The 24,926-nt window shown below is 40.8% G+C and overlaps 1 protein-coding gene across 1 annotated transcript in view; it reads left to right on the plus strand.

Annotated features, from left to right (window-relative positions):
- The window catches only part of vcanb (versican b), a 32,044-nt gene extending 11,067 nt beyond the window's left edge, over window positions 1-20,977 (plus strand). Inside the window, exons 7-16 of the mRNA XM_003439618.5 lie at window positions 833-1,546; window positions 5,115-5,290; window positions 5,574-6,882; window positions 8,023-8,136; window positions 8,243-8,356; window positions 12,253-12,411; window positions 13,094-13,176; window positions 17,649-17,793; window positions 19,268-19,450; window positions 19,556-20,977. Of these exons, the coding sequence (XP_003439666.2) occupies window positions 833-1,546; window positions 5,115-5,290; window positions 5,574-6,882; window positions 8,023-8,136; window positions 8,243-8,356; window positions 12,253-12,411; window positions 13,094-13,176; window positions 17,649-17,793; window positions 19,268-19,450; window positions 19,556-19,803 (3,245 nt within the window). The 3' untranslated portion in view covers window positions 19,804-20,977. The remainder of the gene's footprint in view (window positions 1-832; window positions 1,547-5,114; window positions 5,291-5,573; window positions 6,883-8,022; window positions 8,137-8,242; window positions 8,357-12,252; window positions 12,412-13,093; window positions 13,177-17,648; window positions 17,794-19,267; window positions 19,451-19,555) is intronic.
- Window positions 20,978-24,926: the final 3,949 nt, after the last annotated feature.

Consider the following 24,926-nt stretch of genomic DNA (forward strand, 5'->3'; position numbering starts at 1 on the left):
ATTTCATTCTGTGAACATTTTTCACTCAATATAAATGTTGCTTGCTTGCCTAAATGGTTTTTAATACACTCATAGTTTTCCACATTTTCCCACTGCCAGTGCTGTGTCTTATTTTCCAAAGCAGACGTGTTTATTTTCTACCTGATCATTCTTTACATTATATGCCAGCTTTACAATCGGATTTTTGCAAATACTCATTTGTAACTCACTGCCACGTTGATCACTAACACTTCTTCCTTCCTAGCATTTGTTTCTGAATGACTGACAATAACATGGACAAACTGAAAAGAAAGAAAGGAGGAAATGAGAATGATTTACTTTAGTATTAAAGGGGTGTTTTAATGTGAATTCCTACTTCCCGAGGTTTTCCTGTAATTATTTCCTAAATGCTTCTTTAATCACAAGTGACTGATTTGTATTTGATTTTGACATTTTTGTGACCAATAAAGGTGAACAGTGTAATCTTGCATACTGACCTTTTGGCCTTCATTGTTCTGGCACTCATGTAGCTCTATGAATGATGCCACCCATTTGACATACAGCACTGGTGTTGCTAGGCCCTTGCAGTGATTCAAACCAGTAGGGAGCTCCTCTTGCTGCCACCACATTTGATATAAAGAAAGACTTGTGAATATGGCTAGTTTTAGTGAAAATGTTGCTTCCTTACATTCGTATTATGTGTTTTGCAATTATTTTTTTTGTAGTGACTAAGGAAAAATTATGCCTTTGTCATTAACAGAGTTACAGTTGGGCAGCACTTCTTAACGGCCAAACTCTTTGTAGGGCCCACTTCTAAATTCTTGTCCTGCTCCTGTGTTCCCCTTTTTTACAGTTAAACTGGAAGAGCCAACTACTATGAGTTCCCTGATGACTCCAATTGTGTACAAACCTGACATCCCTACATATAGTCCCCATGCTACAATAGCCTCACATGTTGAAAGAGCTGAAATCCAAGGAAAAGGACCAGAACCTGTTGGACATTCACCCACAGACAGCCCACCCATAGAACTCACTTCTACACACACCACAGCCTCAACAACTCTTACTACCAACTCACAAGAGCTTGTATCAGGAGATATCTTGCAGCTGCCTCCATTACCCACCGTCCTCATGCAGCCTCCACGTCTGGACATCTCCCAATTAGATCAGGCAGGATCTGGCAGGGGTGAGACCAGTGGCAGAGGGGAAGAAGGCAGCAGCCAGGGCAACTGTGGTGGGTCTGAGGTAGGAGCAACGGCAACCCCGGAGATCACATCAAGGCCAAGTAGGCTTCAGGACATCAGTGCATGGGTTGAAACGTCATCAGTTGAAGACGCTGCTGCACACCCAGTTCCATCACAGATCCTTACACCAAAGCTAGACATCGCAGCTGGGACCACTGAAGTGAAGGAACAACCCGCAGTTGTTTTCAAAGAGGACTACACCATTAGAGCTCAAACGATATTTGACCATGAGAAATCTCTGGACATTCCTGAGACGGCATCAGCAAACCCCCCTATCCATCTCATCATTGTCTATGTGCAAAGCACCAATGAGTCACAATCAGGTGAGCTGGGTGGGGTGTTAATTAAGTCATGTGGTAATTTAAGTCATACTGTTAGGCCCTGGAAAGCATTAAGAGAAATGGCATATAGATGCCAGCACTGTGTTGAAAAATTTGGTTGCAAGTACTGACAAAAATAATAAGTATATGTTAGCATGTCATGTAAGCATCGTTCTCCACAAAGAAAGAGAAGTATGATGACAAAAACACACAAATGTCCATGCCAAAACATCTTATTTTCTTGCCGTGATTTAAGTAATAACCTATCCCGTGACAGAACACATTAACTGGAAGCCAGCTGGCATTTAAAGCCCCCAGTATGGATAGCTGTAAAGGTAGACCTCCAGAGTGTGAATATTTTACCATTGGCAATAAAAAGATTATTGTCTAACATGTGGTGCAATGTGCCCTCCGTAAAAGGCTTTGGCTGAGAACATTTATCTTTGGGAATTACTTTATGTTTGTTATGTTGTGCTGTCGAGGACTGAAGAACAGCTGATTTTGTTGTCTCAGTGGAGCCACATACACCACAGCCTTGAACTTGTCTAAATACTAGTCTAAAGAGGTTCATGTGTAAACATAAATGTCGACACAGCTTTAACATTATTGAGAAATCTTGAATGTAAGCACACTGATTTGCAGATTTGTGATAAATGCAGATAATTCGATTCAGTTTTATTTATACAGTGCAAAATCACAACAACAGTTGCCTCAAGGCTTTATATTGTAAGGTAGACCCTAAAATAATACATACAGAAACAAACCCAACAATCATATGACCCCCTCTATGAGCAAGCACTTTGGCGACAGTGGGAAGGAAAAACTCTGTTTTGACAGTATGAAACCTCTGGCAGAACCAGGCTCAGGGAGGGGTGGCCATCTGTCACGACCAATTGGGGTGAAATGGCGATAACAGCACCTTGCAAGTGGCTCTCCTGCCTACTGCATGTTATACCGAGGCAGCATCCATTGCAGCAGTGAAATAACACTGAAACAAACTGTAGACTGACCCGATTCTATCAACAATTTGTAGTAAGAACTTCATGTATAAAATGGCAAAGGACACAGCTCATGGTGTGCAACCTTTTTAATATGCTCAGACATTTTCACACAAAAACATGCTGTATTTGTAGAGCCAGATGTGGAAATGATGAAGTCAGTCATTGCTATGCAGCCAGTTTGTAGTTAAACACACTGTAAACACACCACAGCACTGGAAAAAACAGGACGGGTTCGGCAAAAGACAAACACTGTATATCAAGAGTCTTTCTGAACACTTTCTTTTCTTTTCACTCACACACAAAGAGACAGTAGTGGTCTGATGGAGTGATTAATCTGCTGGCTTTAGACATTGGTGATTAGTCTCTGCTGGCTTTAGACATGCCTACAGAGTTTGGTCTCTAACTTTCCCATCAGGATTTCTGCACAAAGAGTTGCCAACAAACCACAAATACTGGACTGTAATTATCTTTTCTCCAGGGAGCAGTTTGAGTTGCTAAAATTAACAAGTTCTCAAACAATCCCTATATTCTACACTCCATTTTCCCTTAATTCGTTTGAATTAGCACCATTACCACCAGTGTTTGATTACATTAAACAGGCTAACCAAGAACTGGCAGACAGTCATGTTATTTTTTCCCCTTCTGATTAGGCTGGATATGGCCACAGTAGGTCCTGTGTTGCGTCTTTAATCTAGGTTCTCTAAAGAGAAGAGACAGTTCTCTGTTCGAATCGTAACCATATCAAAAGTACAGATTTATAATTAAAAAATTAAAATCACTTCCTCACAAATGTGAGCTGTAGGGCATGCATGGAGTGGAGTTTACAGCAGTAAAACAAAGAGACTGTATTTTCACCAGCTTGCTCAGATCTTTCTTTTGGCATATTTTGTACCTGGAAATGGTTATTAGCAGTTGACAAGAGAGAGACCCTATCTGCCCAGAGCCTAATAATCATTGATTCAGATTACAGTGCATATGTACAGTGGCTTGCAAAAGTATACGGCCCCCTTGAACTTTTCCACATTTTGTCGCATTACAGCCACAAATATGAATCAATTTTATTGGAATTCCACGTGAAAGACCAATACAAAGTGGTGTACACGTGAGAAGTGGAACGAAAATCATACATGATTCCAAACATTTTTTACAAATAAATAACTGCAAAGCGGGGTGTGCGTAATTATTCAGCCCCCTGAGTCAATACTTTGTAGAACCACCTTTTGCTGCAATTACAGCTTCTTGGTCAACTGTTTTTTTCTCCTGATGTTTTGTATATATTTATTCAATTTAAGGTCTGTAAGTTCTCTGTTATGACTTTGTATACATTTGCATACTCTGCTTCCCCTCTGTATAGCTTCCATGTGTACCACAAAGTCTTAATGAAGAGACACAAGCATGCATTGTTTGAGAGAAGCCGCTGGCACAGACTGACCTTAATCATAGGAAACTCAGACTTTTAACTGTTAACCATCCAGATATGCTCTTCGTCTCATTTTAACAAATATCAGAAATGAGCTACTGTGGGTTTGTGCCAGAGCTGTAAGATCTTAGATCCTTTACTTAAGTTGCAGTACCACAATGTAAAAGCTCAGCTTTCAAATGCTTTACTGATATTAAGGTGCAGAAATGTCATCAGGAATATTAAAAAATTAACAATATAAAAACCTCTGCAGGTTTACGATGAAAAAATCACCATAGCTAGTGTGTCTTCGAAGTGAAGCCTTTAAGCTTGGATTCTGATGGCAAACCAAGATTTCCAAATGTATTGTAGTCTGTGGTGAAGCCACCCTGGCTGGATTTTGTGAACGTAGTACAAACTCTTCTGATGAGTCTATGGTCTCGATCACATTGATTTTTAAATCAGAGTAAGCAGGATATGCTTTAAAACTGGCTACCTTGATTCTAACTATAACTGCATGTCTGTCAGTATCACAGTCAAATCTGACCCTTGGTCTTGAGTTTTAAAAGTTTAAGGCAGCAAAAATGCCTAGCTTGAGGCACTATAACAGAACCTAACATAACAACATATGATGTTGTGGTGGATACATCCATCTTTTTTTCTGCTGTCTGTGATTCCCACGCTCAAGAGCACACTTAACTACGACGAAAACACCAGAATGTCACCTGTTGTTTGGGATCACTGACTGATCTTTAGCCTGTGTGAGTGGGGCTTTAGCAATCAGTTTCACATCAACTGCCAGCAACCTGCCTAGGAACATATGTTTTTCCTCTCAACTGGTGGTTGCTAGTTCATGACTGACCCGTCTCTAGACCTGTGTTTCTGAGGCCTTCATTATACATGACTTTATGCTACAATACCAAATGATCTAGTTTAATTATAATAAGCAAAACTTTTTTCTACCAGGCTGCAAACAATTTTAAATTTGCTCTAAAGTTAGTCATTTTAACATAGAGGCTGTATGGTGATTTATTTTATTTTTCCCCAAGAGGTTGTGACTTGGTACTGACATTGCACTTTAAGTAAGGAATAAAATCATAACACTTGCTGCTTGTTTTTTTTTTTTTTTTTGCCTTGATGTGTTATATGGCTGCTTCTCATCTGCCTCTAGTGGATCCTATCCCGGACATCCCGAACCAGCCTGTGAATGGCTCGGTCTTTTTTCAGTTCACTAACATTACCCAGCTGACCAGTCAAGGTATCCAGGGCAGCGGGGAGATCACTTCCCCTGAGATGCCTCCGATTGATATGGCACCAACAGTCAGCTTTGTCAATGGAAAACATGAGGTACTTTCTATACACTGATATGTCTACTAAATAATACTAGTTTAATCCTCCGATATATATATATATATGTATGTCTGTGTTTGTTTTTGTGTGTTCTCCCATTTTTTCATCACTGCTAGTAAACACAGCCGTGTCTTCAGCAAACGAATTCATTCAAATCATTCAATCAGACGCTCTCTCCGTGAATGTGTAAAATAGTCTAATCTGGTCTCAGTAAAGCTACTGGGTCTTTGTCATTCTTCCTCATTTGTTAAAAATAGCCAATTTGTTTCAATCCATCCAGGTAACACCTGAACCACAGCAGCCAGAGGAGGCCAGAGGAGATCAGTTTGAGACGGCCACTCCTGGACATGTGAATGAGACAGAGGTAGAGGAGGAAGAAGACATCAGCATGACTAGCTTTGAAACTGAAACTGGGGAGACATTTCCAGAGGAAACCACAGACAAGATCATTTATCCTCAAGCTGCATACCCAGATGATGTTACAGTCTCAGGCCTGGATGCAGACACAGTTCCTTATGTCTTTACAGATGCCATGGGAATCAACACTCAAAAACCACATGAAACAGCAGTCACAACCACATACACTCCCCCTGTCTCTACAGCAATATCAAGTCCAGTCCTGCTTGGTGTTTCCAAGGATGTTGCTCATGTTGCCTTAACTGATGAGGACATGGAAGGCTCCACAAGCAACTCCACAGATGATGAGGTTGGCAGTATGCAGGAGGGCTCTGCAGATGGTGCTATACCCACCCTGGCTACAGGAGACCAGTTGGATGCGAGGACTGATGAGACAGAAATCGGAGGAACAGAGGTTGCGACTTTTATCCCAGACACAAAGTCACAGGAAACCACTGAGCAGGCCCAGACTGGGGACTTTGAAGGGTCTTCCTCTGGAGAAGATGAGGCTTCAGGTCAAGATGTATACCCGTTAGACACACGCAGTCTTAGCACCATGCTTAGCACTATGATTTCAAATGACCTTTATACCCAACAGCCTTCGCCTGCAGTACATACAGAAATCACAGATGTGCTTGGAGTTTCATCAGGTGATGTTGCAGTTACAGACCCAGACTCAGGTGCAGACCAGCTGTCTGAGGAGGAGGAACTTTTCAGAGAAGTCGCTATTACTGTTTCACCAGCCATGGCAGCTGTGACCTTCACCAATATAAAGAGCACGACTGCAGAAATGAGTAAACCTAAACCCTTTTCCCATCCCTCCTTTGAAAATAAGAGCCATCCAGCTGTCACTACCGAGCCTCCGTCTGCCTCCTCTGACATCCACACTCAGTTTTACAGAGAACATGTTGACCAGTCAACCACGGAGAACATAGACCAGACCACATTCTCCACTACTTCACCCTTTTATACTTCTGAGCAAAAAAGCTATTCTGTCTCCCAGTGGGCTCTAATCCCTGACCTGGCTACCACTGCTTTACCAGAGGAGAAATTTGTATACTATGATAAAGAGATCACCCCCTTTTTTGTGGAGTCCCAACCTGAGATACCCGAAGAGACAGTGGCCACAGTTCAACCTGAGACCAGCTCGGACACAACTTATTCAGTCATGACCAGCACTATAAATATTACAGGTACATGAACTCTGTTGTTGTTAGTTTGGTTCATAGATGCTTCAGTTGTTTTAAACAGCACAGCAGCTTGATTTACGCATACTTTGGTTGAGTCAGCAACTATAATGTTTGAGCTGAGCCCTCAGTCAGCCTTTTACCTTAGTTAAACGGGATAGAACATGCTTTTTCAATGATAATATCCACTTGTGCTATCAAAAGTCTGCAATACACTTTCAAAGTTCAGATATGTGAGCTGACCTTACTGTCCTTAGCTGACATGTTAGTCCACCTGCTTGTTCAAATGCGGTTACTTCATGGCTCCAAAAACGAATATTTTGGCATTATGTGATGTTTTTGGAGCTAGAAGTGACCATGTCCAGCTTTAAAATGCAGTCTTGAACCTAAGACATTCAATTCAGTTTTATTTATCCATCCATTCTCTTGTGCTTATCCTTGTCAGGGTCTGGCTGGAGCCTATCCCAGCTGTCTTAGGGCAAGAGGCAGGGTACACCCTGGACAGGTCGCAGTCTGTCGCAGGGCTAACACATAGAGACAGACAACCATTCACACTCACATTCACACCTATGGGCAATTTAGAGTTACCAATTAACCTGACCCCACTAAATATAGTGCCTAATCACAACAACAGTCACCTCAAGGCATTTAACATAACACTGTTACTTCCATCTTTTATATACAGACTATAATCCCGCATTCAAAAATTTCACACATTCTAGCCATGAAATTCGAGAACTAACTTGAATCAAAATTTCTCACTTGATGTATGAGCCAAAAAGCATTTAGCTTCCAGGTTTGCCTATGTGATTTGTAGCAACAGTGTATTTATGTTTTCCCTTGTTGGCCTCACTTTTCTAGAAGATGGAGAGGTTCTACAAATATATGCATTAAAAATTCACAGCAGGATAAAAGCCTGTCCTGTTTGCAATTGGAGGTTCCTTGTAAACATTTGTGCAGACATTGAATTTTCTGATATATTTTAATATGAGAAGGTCAGCCCACCAACAAACCCAGTGTCTGTTACCACAAACATGGACAGCCCTGCTGCACCAATAAGGAGTTATAAAGCCTTTCTGAACTGCAGTACGTTTCACCGCTCTTAATGATGTTGATTGTTTTTAATTCTCATTGTGTCTTTGCCAGATCTCCCGCCATGCTCAACCAATGTGTGTCAGAACGGAGGCTCGTGCTACAAGAAGGGACCACAAAATGTCTGCATTTGTGCACCTGGATACACCGGGTGGCACTGTGAAACAGGTACAGAGGGCCTCAGAGCCAGGTGTGCTCTTTTAACAAGCCATGCTGACCCTTCCTGACAGGTGGATGATGTATAATAATGCTGGTCTGTGTTGCGTGTCTGAAGATATTGATGAGTGCCAGTCTAACCCGTGTCTGAATGGAGCCACTTGCCTAGATGGGATCAACTCCTTCACCTGTCTCTGCCTCCCGAGCTACAAAGGAGAGTTCTGTGAACAAGGTCAGGAAACAGAATTAATAAGCAACTGTGTCAAAATCATTCATCTGTGGAAGTCAGTTCTCATATATATGTTCTGACCACCATTCTTTTCAAGTATAATCACTGAACTTACTGCAGAGTTTGGGTCTTTGGGCCATCATTCAGCTTTGGGCGTTTGCTCTTCAACAGATGAGTTCCAGCCGTAGGACTAATATTTCTGCCGTTACTCAGCAGATAATCAAAACTCAGGCACACAAGAGGACTCCAAGGATTAATATTTTCCAAACAAGGAAACAGTTCTCAGCAGCAACAGTTTTTTTTTCTGCTGCTCTGAGCAAAACGTCAGCTGTTAGGTTTCAGAATGAGGCCCCATAGTTTTTCTTTTGTATCATGTAGTCATGATAAGAAGCCGTTTAACTAAATTCTGCTTTTATTTGCTTGCTTAAATTATTTTACTCAGTCTATTAATGGTTTGGAGTCATACATTATACACTACTTAATGTATTCATATGCAGTCATTGTAGATCATCAACTGGATCAGTATATATCAGGATATTAAAACAGTTATTTGTTCCTTAGCAAGTCTTAATTTGAGTTAAATACAACCACAGATGAACAAGAACAGATGACATATTATGTGTCATTATTTATTTAACAAAAATGTGACGGCTGTGTGGTGTGGTGTGCCACTCCGCTTGCTAGTTCAGTGACACTAGGACCTGGAGAAGGGTGTGTGCCAAGCATAAGATGCGACAGCTGGAAAGTTGCTGCCACGAAAAGCAAAACCACAAAAAAAACAAATCTTACTTTGCAATAGTGTATTTGTTGTGGGTTCTTCCAGTCACAAGAAGCTAAGCCAAAATGCAGAAGAAGTTGTAGATTTGCTGCTGTACTTGGGATCACTGTCCTGTTGATGACCCCGTTTCATCCAGGCTTTAGCTGTCAGACGATGGCCTCACATTTGACTCTAGAACACTTTGGTATACAGACGAGTTCATGCTCCACTCAGTGACCGCAAGGTGCCCAAATCATCATCCCTCCACCACGTGCTGACAGTTGGTCTGAGGTGTTTGAGCTGTTTGGTTTTTACCAAACATGCTGCTGTTATTAAGTCAAACATCTCCATTTTGGTTTTGTTGTTCAAATTTAGCTCTGCAAAGCTAAGCCATGCCAACATCTTCTTTTGGGAGAGAAGAAGCTTTCTTCCAAACATCCTTTGGGGTTAATATAGTGGTACCTACACTCCTGAGGAAATTTGCATTTTGTTCTGCTAATCCAAGTCAGCGTTGTTGGGGTCTTGTGGAAAAAATAGAAACATTGGAGCTGTACAAATTCCCAGTTTGCAGGGCGTATCCATTTGAACGATGAATACAGTGTGTAAAGCATAATGTAGATACTCAGATATAAATTATGGACTGTTTACTGCTTATTTTTCCTTCCTAATATATGCAAGAGTTCAAAAATCAGGGACACAGCTGTCCTCTTGCAGCTTTTTGCCAATGGAAAGAATGAGTAAAAAAAGATAATTGCCCTCTATTTTTCAGGAAAGCTTTTGCAGCTGTGTGTGGAATTGAATCAATACTCACAATACTGCTTCAGATTTTTCAGGCTGATCTTGATATCCTGGGTGATGCTCTGTTAAGGTTTGCCTTTACTCAACTGACCACTCTGCTAATTTCAAACTGGCAGACAGAGAGCTGTGGCTTATAGTGCTGCATTCATTAGAGACCTCACCTGACCTTCCAGGTAGCTGCACAGAGGCAGGATTAAAATGAGGTCAGCTGATGATGGCTACTCCATAAAAGACTCGACTGATACTTTCCATCATGACTTTACTGGCATGTATTATTCTGGCGCCACTGATACAAAACAGCCACTGTTTGTAGGGCCAGACAAAGCAAAGGGCTGATTATGTGACTTGTATATGAAGTTGAATGTGTGTTATACATGAGCTCTTTGTGTGTGTCTGTGTGTGCTTGACCTGCAGACAACTGGATGTTTGTGAGACTTAATGAAGTCCAACTGTGTGTTGCTGAGCTCATTCAGTGAGGGGCTTTCACTCCCCAGCTGGACCTCAGCTCTCTCTGTGCCTCTCTTTCTCCCTCACTGTCTCTGGCCAGAGCACAGAAATAAAATTCAGAGCTGTTGTGTTGCTGTTAGCTTCACTGTTACAACAGCATGTTTACAAAACAACCCGTAAGTGTAGTAGAAGGCAGTGATAGGCAACCAGGGAAATGTAGTAAAGCTACTTTTAGACAGAAGTTTGATTAGGCACACATTAACACCTAAGGAGTGGGTAAAATGTGGTTACGAAGCAGCAAAGTCTAAACATTTTCTTGAATGTACCACATAAAGTTTGAAAAAAGGCATTCATTTATAGTAAGAGATATTGTGTCTTACAGTCTGTTTAGTAGGAACAGCATACTAATGCTGGCTGAAGCCTCCCTTTATTGTCATGATCCCAGTTTTGGTTGTTATAGTTTTGATCTCTGTTTGTATCCCTTGGTTTTAATTTGTTATCTATTTTTACGTTTTCTCTTCTCCTGTCATATTGTTAGTTTCCGGTCGTATCCCTCTTTGAAATCAGTCCTGTCTCAATGCTCGATTTGTCTGTTTCCCGGTCATGCCTCCGTGTGTCGTCCATGTCTGTTATGTGTTTTAAGTTCTATCTCTTGTTCGGTGTCTCCCTAGTCTTGCCTCCGTCTCCATGTTTATTCGCCTGTTTCCCAGTGGTGCTTCTGTCTCTTGCTCCCTCTGTTCCTTGTATTTAGTCAGTCTGCATCTCAGTGTGTTTCTCATACTTCCTGGGAAGTCTTTCCCTCCTTTGAGTTGTGATCTTGGTAAACACTTTCTTGATTAGTTTAAGATCTCAATCACAGCTTTTAACTGTTAAGGCATGCAGTGTCCCTGCCAAACCTGGTTTTAAAACACCAAAAGAAAGTGCTCAGCTTAAAGCTTTACAATGCGACTTCACCAACCAAAGCTGAAGTCAATGTCTATTATTTTATGTCCAGTCAGTGATCTAGTTACTCAGAAGGCCACTGAAAGCCACTAAATTAATTTTCATCTTCATTGATTTGACAAACTATTTCTTTCTGCATTATCCTGATGAAAGTAGCTGTTAAGAGATGCCAAAAGGGATTCGGGTGATCTGTCACAATAATCAGTCAGAATGTGGTATTTAATTCAGAAATGAGAGGTGTACTATGAAACAGGTGTACATAGTCTTTGTTAGCTGGCCTAATAAAACCAAGAACCCTAGTCTGAGATATTGGCTATCACAACAGTGGTTCTCAGTTTTCTGGGTTAACCCATGGTGTTCATTTCTGATGTAACAGCTGTATATTAGAGCTAAGTCCTTGGAGTTAGTCCTAAGAAATGCACAACTTTTGGTGAATTGAAGATTCTAGACTGGCTGTAGGTGTGTAGGATAAGTCTCTTACCTGTTAGTCTAATAGAAGTACATCCCTCAGACACAGGCAGGTTCACATTCAGATTGCAAGCACGGCATCTGCAGCCAGATTAAATGTAGCTTTATCAAACATGGCTATGGTTGTTTTTAAGTCTTCAGAAGTGCAGTTTCAGTGAAACTGTTCATAGCCAATCACAGTAGAAACAAACATTCTGAGAGCCTATTTGATGTAGTTGTTAACCGAAGCTCCTGGCATGTGACTGCTTTGCACTTTTGCCTATAATAATAGTGGGTTAGTCCTAAATTTGATATTTCAGTATGTGGATTTTGTTTTATTGCCTTAAAGATATGTAGGGACTTGTCATTAGTTATGATGTAACCACATACATACCACATTTTTAATTCCACACCAAAACAAGAAGTCAAGATAAAGTGTATATAATATGAAATATTTTTTCCACCTGGTTTGATGGTTCTTTCACATTTTGTTTTTCCCTTTCTGCAGACATTGAGATGTGTGGTTTTGGTTGGAAGAAGTTTCAATCTCACTGCTACAGGCACTTTACACACCGTCGGACCTGGGATGCTGCAGAGAGGGAATGTCGGCTACACGGAGCCCACCTGACCAGCATCCTGTCGCACGAGGAGCAAATCTTTGTCAATAGTAAGTTTGTGTTGTTTCGATGAGGTGTCTTAAATGTTAATATAATGCTCAGTCAACAGTATAAGGAATTATGGGTCCAGAAAGTCTGTGAATAAGTCCTTTGGGGTACAAATACTAAAAATCCATATCATAAATGAAACAGTTTTTGGCCGTGCTAGCAGCACAACTTTGTTGTTTGTGGTCAACCACTCGTCCAGACTACTTTTGGATGGATAGTCTAAAACTAAATCTGATAATATTTTTGAAAATACAGTAGAAATGGCTACTGAGGCTGTCTAAAACATTAGTTACATTTTGAGTAGCTGCTTTGTTGTTTGCATTGATTTCAACATGTCTTTGGGTTTCATTCACAACGAATGTATGTAAAAAAAACAAACAAACCAACAAACTTTGATGATAAATAATAATTTGATTGTTGGTTTTACCAAATTTGAAAAAGCAAACAAATACTACACGATTTGCAGTCACTGTTCTACTACAGAAATCAGTCTGGGAATAGTGATGGAGCTGCAAGTAAACTCCAGTTTACTGGTGAAGCTACTGACACTGAGCTGAACGGTGCTTCTCCATAATTCTTTGTTGTCTGTTTACACTCCTCTCCAAAATGCTTTGTTTGGTATTGATCAGATGCTGCTTCAGTAAAATGATCTCGCACTCAGTGTATCATGCTTTTTCTCTGCAGATCTAGGAAGTGACTACCAGTGGATTGGCCTGAATGACAAGATGTTTGAGAGAGACTTCAGATGGACTGATGGCAGACCAATGGTAAGATAAGCACTACTGATAAGATAAGTGGCTATGGATATAGTTACATTTACAGACCTCAATGCTTATTGTTCCCCAGTGTAACCATTTGCAATTTGATTTAATATCAGCCTTCAATGATACATGATGGCTCTCATATAGCAGTAGCAGAGATGTTTTATTAAGGTACTGTTAATAGCCAGAGTATAATAGTTTCACATTTAACTGAAAAAAAGAAAAACACAGGGGAGCTTTCCTGGTCTTTAATAAATGTAAAGCAAACATGTTACAAGAAATGTCTCGGCTCTTAGGGAGCTGTCTACTATCTATATTAGTCAGGCTTATTTCAGTACAGTTTCAAGTTGAACCATTTTACATGAACGAATCCAAAATAGATCAGAACCAGATGAAGTGGGAAATGACTGGAACCGAACTGGACTTGGGCCAGATTGGGCCTCCAGATTCATTCCGTGATCTTTATTCATTTTGGATATTCTTATTCATCCTCATGTGCAAGTGGAACCAGACGTGGTTTGCTAATCTGTTATGGAGCCTACAGGTTCAGGTAGATCTGTTTGATTTTCAGTGGAAAATATGTTGGGGTTCAGACGTTCTCAGACACTGTACCGTTCAGAATGTTGTTTGACTTCAAACAACACGAGTTCAATGATGGAATCATGCCTGTTTTTAATGCTGTGCCACCCAGATTAATTTTCAGTCTTGTCCCGTGAAGGCAGAGATGATGATATTATGAACTGTAGCTGATGAAATATTAAAGCCTATTGTTTTTCATTGAAGAAAATTATTCAGAAAATGTCCCACAATTAGTAGACAGCTTTTTTTGCAGATTGGCGAACCTCTGCCCATCTTTACTTCTGCATCTCTAAGGTGCTGTTTTTATCCTCAGTCAAGTTTCCGACCTGTTGCTATATTTAACTTGCTGCCGCACCACTCTGAGCAGGCCTGATCTCATTTGATCTCAGAAGCTAGGCAGGCCTGGTTAGTACAGTACAATCTGGGAATACCAGGTGCAGTAAGATTTCTTAAATATTATCAGCCTCTCTCTTTTAATGGGTTATGTGCCACAGGCGTTCAAGCTGGCAGTAATTAAACCACTACTTAAAAAGCTACTTAAAAAGCTGGGTCAAGATCACTTGAGTTAAACTGCAGGAATATCTTAAAGATATAAAGATGTGGATGACCTCTGATTTCCTTCTACTAAATTCAGATAAAACTGAGGTTATTGTACTCGGACCTAAAAATCTTAGAAATATGATATCTTACAGTTACACTAGATGGCATTACCTTGGCCTCCACTGTGAGAAATCTTGGAGTCATTTTTGACCAGGATATGTACTTGCGTATATTAAGCAACTTTGTAGGACTGCTTTCTTCCATTTGCGCAGTGATCCTGAAAACTAGTTCATGCATTTATTACTTCTATGCTGGACTACTGTAATTCATTATTATCAAGATGCCCTATAAACTCCCTGAAAAGCCTTCAGCGCTGCAGCAAGAGTACTGACAGGGAGTAGAAAGTGAGAGAATATTCCTCCTATACTGGCTCTTCATTGGCTCCCTTGTAGATCTTTATATTACCATATCACCCCAACAGAGCACTTTGCTCTCAGACTGCTGTCTTGCTTGTCGATATTTAAAGTAGAATTGGAGGCAGAGTGTTCAGCTTTCAGGCCCCTCTTCTGTGGAACCAGCACCTAGTTTGGATTCGGGAGACAGACACCCTCTCTACTTTTAATATTAGGCTTAAAACTTTCCTTTTTGACATAGCATATAGTTAAGGTTGGCTCAGTTGACCCTGAACCCACCAAAGTTATCCTGCAGCTAAGAGAGGATTCAGGCTACTAGGGGGCTTCTCATCATGCACTGAGCATTTCTTCTTCACTGATCTTTTATCACTCACTATGTGTTTATAAACCATTTTGCATTAGTTATTACTACTCTCTGGCCACCCCTCCCTGAGGCTGGTTCTGGTGGAGGATTTGTCCTATTAAAAGGGAGTTTTTCCTTCCCACTGTTGCCAAAGCACTTGATTATAGAGGGACATCTGATTGCTGGAGTTTTCTCTATGTTATTGTAGGGTCTTTACCTTTCAAAATAAAGCACCTTTGGTGCTATATAAATAAAAGTGAATTGAATTTAAATTGCCAATAAACCTTATTCGGGTGAAAATGTTCATGTGCTGTAGCAGTTGTAGGCAGTGATGACACAATCTCAAACACATGGTTCATCTGCTGGAAACTCAAGAGGAAGAAAATGGAAATCTGATCCTGAAGAGGGGGGACTGTGTCATGTGTTATCATTCTTAATACAGACACACCCTGAATGGGGTCAAATCGGAGCCATACACCGTGTTAAGTGCGTGCTTTGGAAAGTGATAAGTAGATATACAGTATAAAATGAAGAAAAATGAACTTTTTGTGTATTTAGTCTGGTATATAAGGCCACACAACCTTGAGTTTGTTTAGGCATGTTGTTTTTTGTCTCTGCAGCACCACTGTCTGTATTTTTTATGAATTACATCCAGTCACATGTGATGAGTATTGACTGCCTTCTGAAGAGGATAGGTGGGGATTTCATAGTCTTTATTCACAAAAGAGATATTGTCCATAAGTCCATAAGTTGTCCATAAGTAGATATAGCTATCAGTAGTTACGATCGTAAAGAGGACATTAATGAGAAAAATACTGGTAACAGCCAGTGCTACCCCTTAGCCACCTAGCATTTTCAAAATCCTACATTGCCTCATTTTTGAGTTATTGCATTCACAAGATTTTCAGAAAACCTGACCTCTGACTTTGAATTTGAGGTTGAGGCCACTGAGATTCTAACTTGTTGTAGATTTTTAGCAGATACAACTCATTTTCAAGCTCTCGTATTCACAAACTTTGGTGTCCACATTGCCTGCGGGGTGTTGACAAAATGTTTTTTTTATAATGCTAACTTGGGACTAGAAACCTCCGTCCAGAGGAAAGAAGCTGAAATTCACCCCATAGAGGATGAGGAGGCATTATTAACAATGGATAAAGCCATCCTTTGTACCTGTTTAGAGTACAGGGAGGCTAAACAGGGCTGTGACTCACCTGTCAGGACCATCTCACTATCCGATTCAATGAGTTTTTTCTCTGTGACAGAGGTGTGACTGAACCATGCCACCAAACAAAAAGATAAAATGGACTCAATAAAAGAATGATTAAACAAAGTCAAAGATAAAACTAAGTTTGGTCAATGTGGAAATGAGCAAGATTCCTAAGGCAGTAAAGGCGCTGGTGACCCTTTTTGCAGACAGATTTGCGGTTCTCATCAAAGTTCAATTTTTCATTAATTATGGTCCCAAGATTTTTATACAGTCCTGATCGAAAGTTTAAGACCACTTGGAAAATGGCAAAAAATCATATTTTTGAAGTGATCAACAATAACGGTGGAACTACTCATTACTGAGTTCATGTTTGGAACTTTGATATCTGCTTTGGGGGTATTTACGTTTTTTTTGGAGGGTGTGGTCCTAAACTTTTGATCAGCTGTAAAGCAGCCTGTTTCAGTTTCAATGTGTTTTCAATAAATTGCATGCTCAAAAGAAAGTGCCTGCAGCTTATGCCCTACTTCTGTGATGATGTTGAGGTGGAGGGGGAGGTGAGCCCTCGGGTGAACATAGACTATAGTAATAAAAGTTGTGGAAACTCATGAGGGGGGTAAAAAGGGCACAGTGGCAACCGATAAAAGTTCAACGTCTGGTTTGCAAATACACTCTCTAACAGTCACAGCGCTATAGTAACGTTTATTCACATACAAGCATACTGCCCCTCCTTGGGATTTCCCTGTTACCCCCACATCTTGATCCCAACGAAATGGAGCTCCAAATCCGTCAATTGAAAAATCGACGTCCTGGTCCTGCTCTATCAGCCATGTCTCGGAAAAAGTCATCACCCAGCTGTCCCTGTGTGAAGTCTTTCTGGAACCTAACGTTCCCCTGGAGTTCATCCAGCTTGCTGCTCACAGACTGAACATTTCCCAGGATAACAGAGGGCAGGGGAGTTCAACTGACCTGTTGTCTCCTCAGACACAATTTGACACCTCCGTGTCTCCCTCTTTTTTTCTTCCTCTTATCACTTGTTCTGTCTTTTGGTTTAAAACCCGGCATACATGGGGTGAGGTCCTTACCACCATACAAGAAGTTAAGTTGTAGCAGCTCCTCACGGGAGTAAACAATCCTCAGCGGGCTTACAGCCTCACACGCATCATGGGAAACAGGCCAGCACAGTAAAAACCCAACCACGCTGAAGCAAAAAGCCGGGGCGTTATTTAGAAAAGAAAAAACGAAAAAAACCCAGAAAAACAAACTTAGGATGCTAAGCTCTGATTCATTGCCGGTCGCCAAGTGCACATGCCATCTTAAATGTAACAGCATTACTTTGTAAACTGATTTTATTAGACAGTCTGTAACATAATGCCCTCTGTAATTTGTCTTCTGATAGCAATACGATCATTGGAGGCCAAACCAGCCGGACAGCTTCTTCCAGTCAGGAGAGGACTGTGTGGTGATGATCTGGCATGAGGGAGGACAGTGGAATGACGTGCCCTGCAACTATCACCTGACATTTACCTGCAAAAAGGGAACAGGTATGCACATGGAAAAACATACATGTCCTCTTTGGAGACTAAAGGACAACTGGGCAAAACGCTTTCTTTAAGTAAAAAAGCTTAGAGATGCTAAGCTTTTTTACTTAGAGAAGCTTTTTTACTTAACTTTAACTTTAACTTTGAAGCTTAGCCTCAAAGTTATTGGCTAGGGATAGTAAACAGAGCGGGCAACATTCATAAACTGTTCAGGTGTAATACACAGACACATATTAGCTAATTTTGTGCAGACTAAGTCTGCAGACCAAGTAACTGTCTTTTCAATTTAATTCAGTTTTACTGCCAGTTGTTGCCAAAGCCGTGTTCTGTACAAGACTCTTCAACATGGATTAGGTTTGGGGGCCAGCCTCAAGTGGCCATGAGAGGAACTGTACTTTTGCATTAGATATTAATGTTCAGTGCAGTACTTAAATGGGGTGTGGATGAAAAAGTAAGTGGGGTCTGTTGCTTCTAATTTTGTTTCGGTGATCATTCTAAACGTAAAGACTGTACTGTGATTCTGTTGTTTATTTTTTACTTATCTTTATTTTATCTTTCACTTACAGTGCTGTGCATTATATTAAAAAATGCACATTTTTTTGCATATTTGATGCATGTTTCAGATCATCAATCAAATTTTGGTTTTTGATGAAGAGTAAAAACAAAATACAAAAATAGTGGAGTGTGGTCTAACGGGTGCTAGTTGCCATTTAACACATCTGTAGTCACATGGAAGTTGAGAACATCATATTACAGTGTCAGGGTATAGTTATTAGAGAGTTCCACTGGAGTCATATGTTGTACAACATCCCAGATATAGCCAGACTGCCAGAATCTTCCTAGTGTGTTCTCAACCCTGGAACGTGGCACAGGTGGCATAGGGAGCACAGACAAAAGCTGGGATGCCAAGCAGGCATGCTAACCATTTAAATCCCCATTACTCAACATATGGAAGAGCCATCTTGCATATGAAGACCAACAAACTAGAGCTATTGGTGGAAACTACCTCCTCTATTTAGGACTGCTGCGTGTTAATAATCATGAAGACCTGGCTACATCGTTAGAGACCATGTTTATTCACACCAGAAGCCAAGGATGACATGAAGTCCAGTTACCACTACTCTACCGTCACCATGTTTGACTGGTAGTATGATGTTCTGTTTATGAAATGCTGTGTTAGCTTGATGCCAGATGTAATGGGACTCAAACGTCCAAAAAGTCCAACTTTTGCCTTGTCAGTCAAAGTCTAAAGTATCAAAGTCTTGGAGATCATCAAGATGTTTTTGGCCAATCTGAGATGAGCCTCTGTTGTGTTTTGGGCAGCTGTAGTTTTCTCCTTTGGACTCTCACAGAATTGCGGCAAATATGTAGATTTTTGCTTTTGTTTAGAGTTTCCTGCACTGTCCCAAGTGTCAATGGAAATGATTGTTACAGGTTTGAGAATTACATTATTAAACTCTGCATCTCCTGCCAACAGTATCATGCGGCCAGCCTCCTGTGGTGAAGGATGCCCGAGTTTTTGGGGCCACAAAACTGCACTATGAGATCAACTCCCTGCTCCGTTATCAGTGTAGGCAGGGCTTCATTCAGAGACACACCCCAACTATACGCTGCCAAGCCAACGGCCAGTGGGACTCACCTAAAGTCACCTGCACAACTCGTGAGTGTCCTCCTAATTGTACTTTAGCTAACGTTTTCATTAAAGGTCTGTAAAGTATTTTCAACTGTACTCACTTTTAATTAGTTTCTACATCTGTGCTCTCAGCTGCAACCTACCACAAGACATTTCTTCTTCAACGCCGCCACACCCAGAACGAGCATCAACACAGGTACTATCAACACCACACCAAGAGTCAGGAGGAACAAAGACAAAACCAAGGGCAACAGCAGATCTCCAACATCCTGCAGAGCAACTGGATCCAGATTCAGAATCATCGACAGCTGAGTAAGGGGAGGCAGCTGCAGGATCGCACTCGCAGCCAGAATCAGATGAAACACTCAGTGGGTTTGTAGTTGTGGACATCAGATTTTTGGTGATAACTAATCACAGCAGGGTTTCTACAGTATGTCTAGAGCCATTGATAGAGAGTGATGTTCCACTGAACTGTCTATCAGTGTCTCCTGAGGGGACATGTTTTACCATTACATTCCAGGATCAGGCACTAAGGACAGTTTAGCTTCATTTCCAAACTTCATTTATTGACCACATCAGTCTCCCCACAAAATCATGGTGGTCAGATTACTGATATGCTTCCTTTTTACAGCTTCAAACAGCAGCGAGTGCCATTGTTCAAATACTTGGATATGTTGTGTCTGATATAGATATAGATATACACAGCCATGTCTCCTAAGGAGGTCGCCCGAAAACCAAGTCTATCAGTCACAACACGGGAGCACTGCAGCCTTTAGCTCCTCACTGTGTTGTACACGTAATTGTCAAAGTGTTCAGTGCAACCTAAGCCATCAGCTTTTTACCTGTGCTCATAAGGTCTAGTGCCTTCTGTCAGATTTTAACGCTGCCCAGTGGAACATTTTTTATTAAAAGGAATTCAAGTCTTTATTCTTTGTTGAACAGTATAGTCACATCCAAGCTGGTTCAATGTGTCTGCCTATCTGAACTCATTCTTTTTCATTGTTTGTCTATGTAGGATTTTGTACAAAATATTTTTTTCTTAATTGAAATTTGATGAACTCGAATAGGAAATTGTGATGAATATGTCGTCTGTCTGTGCTGTGGCTATTAATCATAGGATATATATTATAAATATTATCTGAAGCCATAAGAATTTAATTTATTGTATACAAAACTATGAATGAACTGTGATATTGAATAAAGGTCAATGGAACTGAAGTGATATCTTCTGCACTGTTTACAGACTCTTGTCATGGTCTTTCTTATTGAGAAATCATGTTATCATTGACAGTATGTATACACAATGCAGTCCTGTAGTTTTATTGAGATTGTTGATTCTCTTTATTGTGCCGTGACTCAAAATTGACTTCCTTCATTGTCAGTGAAAACACTTCCCGTTATTTCTACATTATTTTTACATTATTAGACACATACCTTCATGTTGCCTTTTCCTGTAGATCTGGAATCAGTTTGTTTGTTTATTGTTTCCAAGGAATAAGAGAATGTATAAGAAACAAATAAATATGACCACCTGGTCTATAAGATTCTTTTTAATGCATCTCACATTGTCTTCATGTCCTTCATACATTTTCCTTTAGTATGTAGCATAATAGTATGTAACAATATGAGAACAGCACCACCAAGGCTGGAGACGGCGCAATATTGGAATAGCATATGGGAGAAGGATGCAGCCCATAACAGGGTCATTCCTACTATTCGGTGCCATTTCAGTGTGATCACTCTTCATCAAAAAATACAAAATTTTGAATTATTTTAACATTTCATCTAAAAGAGGGATTTTCAACCTATAAGAAAAATGTATTGGTCCAGCTAAGGATATTATATTATTATTGTCCCTTTTTAAAATCTGCAAGGAAATTTCAAGGAAGTATTTTAAACAAGCATTATATTGAAAGAAGACAGGTTCAGTTTTAAGACACAGTGTAATTTCAAAAGATTGTTTTTAGATTCAAAGGGAATATAAAAAAAAAATTGGCTCCATTTTTAAGTAACTTAATTTTGCTGATTCATTCCCTCCCAATAACCAAAGAGACATGCATTATGTTTGTTGATTTGATTTAATTAACAAAAGAAACACACAGGTAACAGGGTGGACAGAGGAGAAACAGGGTGGACAGGAGGTAACAGGGTGGACATAACATCAGTGACAAAAAATACCACCTTAAAGAAACTTTGAACACCTTCACCATGCCCGTCCAACCAACACAGGTAGATACATGTCCACATTAAACAAGCAAATTTTCACTGTACACCCAACATAATGAACATTTTTCTCACACCTTTTACCTATGCAACAGACCAGCAACTCCAGTTTTTTTCAAGGAAATCCCACACTTTCCTCTCCAGCTGAACTGACCTCTTATTCAAAGGTGTTGGTTCTTTCATCAGACACACAACCTGGTCATCCCTATACCAGGTTATGTCCTCACGTGGACTTGGCCAGTGGAACTTGTTGGTCCCGTTCTTGTGCATGCATTTCACTTTAACATCCTCTTCAACCTCCAGAATGATTCCTGGGTAGGGTTCACCATCGTAGTTGATAATGCACCACTGACCAATATGATCTTTTGTGATGTTCTCAGGCCGGGTTGGTCCCTCAGTGCAATGTGGACTTGCCTCTTGACTAAGGCTTATCTCCTTCAGGCCATAGCATTCACAGTCCAGTACACCTTTGTCTGCCTGGCAAAGGCAGGTTATGTCCCTGTATTTTATTGTTCCTGGAGAGAAACTGAGTACTTGGTGGATTTTCATGGTTCCTTTGACAGGCACAAGTGTCGGTCCATCAATAATTTCTTTTACTTTCCTCTCAACATCATCTTCTCCCACAAAAAAAAGTTCCACTGAAGTGCCCATGTCTCTCAGCTTGTGAAACATAGCTTCTGCGTTGGGGATATCTCCTCCATGGCGGACAATTGTGTCAGCTGACCTTTTAAGGGTGGCTCCAATACCATCTGGAGCCCCCTTTCCATGGCTGGCCTCAAAAAAGTTCCAGCTGATGTTTTTGAACCCTTTTTTGAATGGCTCTTTTGAGAGCAGGTAAAAGTTGCCCTTTTGTTTGTATTGTGTAGCTGGACCATCGCTGAAGACATGGAGGTGTTTGATAAGAGGGTATCTTTCTCTGATCATGTCTAACACAGGGTCAAGATGGGCCCATATCGCAGGGGGATCATGCCGCCTGGAAGGTGAGATAGAGCAGAATGTTACTGGTGACTGTTCAGCTGCAGTGTACAGTACTCCAGTATGTAGGGTTGCCTGCTGGTGTGACCCTCCGAAGTGGACTGCTTGTACTTCTTGAGAATACTTACAGGAGTAGTTCTCACTGAAATCTACATGTAGCAGACATTCATCGTTTCTCAAATTTTCTCTCAGTTGTCTGTAGGCCCTATACTGTCCTGTCCTGCCTTTGGCACTAGCCCTCTGCTTTCTTTTCCTTTCTCGCCACTGCTTTCTCTGTGCTCTCTTCTGTCGTTCACTGAGATCTGCCACTTTCTTTTTTTTCCCTTCCTCTCTGTCCTTTCTCCACTTCTCTTTCTCTTTATTGAGATATATCTGTCTTCTCTCAGGGTCAGCATCACGACGTGCTCGGTAGCGCCGCTGCTTCTCCGCAGCAGACATTGGTGCCATTCCCTGAAAAATGTATACTATTCAAAATCTTCTAAAAGTATATATATACAGGTTAATAATAATTACCAATACACACTTGTATAAATAACCCTAAACACTAAACTTCTATCATCTTACGTCCCCCCTGTTACCATGTGTCCCCCCTGTTACAGTGCACAGCAATAACAGGGGTGACGGTAACAGGGGGGAGATTTTATGCTAAACTTAGCCATTACTACTAGTATGATGAACAACAAGCTAGTACATGGTGACCACTAAGAACCATTTTTAACATGTTTATTAGCCATATTATAAAAATTACAAAAAAAAAATTGTTTCCACTATTAATAAGCGTAACAGGTTGGACGTGTTATGCTTTGCCACATTACAAAATCTTGCTAAAACATTGAAAAAAGGGTTGATTAAAGAGTGGTACTTACTCGTCTTCTTCTTGAAAGTTTTCCCTCCAAAATATGTTACATCCGGGAGTGTCATGTGACTAAAAGAATAATCAGGTGATGTGTTCTATGGAATTCTTATCAGAGTAACAGGGGTGACAGTTGATTCAGGGACACAACATTTTTTAAAGATTTTAAGTATTAAACATGCATTAATAATAAAAAAGAACATTTGATGAGGAACATTAGAAATAAGCCAATCCAGAAATGATGAAAAATCTAGATTTTTTTTTTTTTTTTAAGTTATATTTGTAACTGAAGTCGAGCAAGCATGACTGGGGACATAGTACTTTAGTGACTTGTGCTAAAATAAAAGTAATTTACTTTTAATGTATTTATCCTGTGTATATGTCAATGTGTTCTATGGTAGAGGGGGGTTAAACATACAAGAAAATGGTTTAGAAATAAGCATTAGACAAGTTTTACACTAAATATACCATATTATGTCATTAGGACCCAAATGGCACCGAATAGTAAGAATGACCCAACACCAATGCTCAATGGCTAGTGAATCTAAGAGCAGACCACAGCAAACTTCCTGAACAGGGTCCAGTAACCATCACAGTGGCAAACATTCAAGAAAGGGTTTCCAGTATGAAGAGCTGGACAGCACCAGGCCCCGACATGGTTCACGCCTACTGGCTGAAGAAGCTGACGGCACTCCATGAGCATCTGGCAGCACAAATGAACCAGCTGCTAGTCGATGAGAGACACCCAGAATGGCTTACTGAAGGCCGGACAGTCCTGATCCCCAAGGACCTCCAGAAGGGACCGGTCCCATCCAACCACTGGCCAATAACCTGCCTCAGTACCACATGGAAGCTCCTGTCAGGCATCATAGCGGCTAAGAAGAACAGGCACATGGCTCAATACATGAGCAGGGTACAGAAAGGAATTGGCAGGAACACAAGAGGAGCGAAACACCAGCTACTGGTAGACAGGGCAGTCACCCGAGACTGCAAGACTAGGCTGACCAACCTGTGCACTCCCTGGATTGATTACAAGAAGGCCTATGACTCAGTGCCCCACACCTGGATCCTGGAATGCCTAGAACAGTACAAGATCAACAAGACCCTAAGAACCTTCATCAGGAACTCAATGGGGATGTGGCGGACAACACTAGAGGCCAACTTCAAGCCCATAGGACAGGTTGCATCAAGTGTGGGATCTGTCAAGGAGATGCTCTATCCCCATTGCTATTCTGCATAGGCCTGAACCCCCTCAGTGAGATCACTGACAAGACTGGCTATGGATACCAACTACAGAATGGAACAATTGTCAGCCACCTCCTGTACATGGATGACATCAAGCTGTATGCCAAGAGTGAACAAAACATTGATTCACTGATCCGCACCACCAGGATATACAGCAATGACACTGAAATGTTATTCGGACTGGAGAAGTGTAGTCGGATGATAACA

Source organism: Oreochromis niloticus, linkage group LG7 (genome assembly GCF_001858045.2).
Source record: "Oreochromis niloticus isolate F11D_XX linkage group LG7, O_niloticus_UMD_NMBU, whole genome shotgun sequence".
Classification (NCBI taxonomy): Eukaryota; Metazoa; Chordata; class Actinopteri; order Cichliformes; family Cichlidae; genus Oreochromis; species Oreochromis niloticus.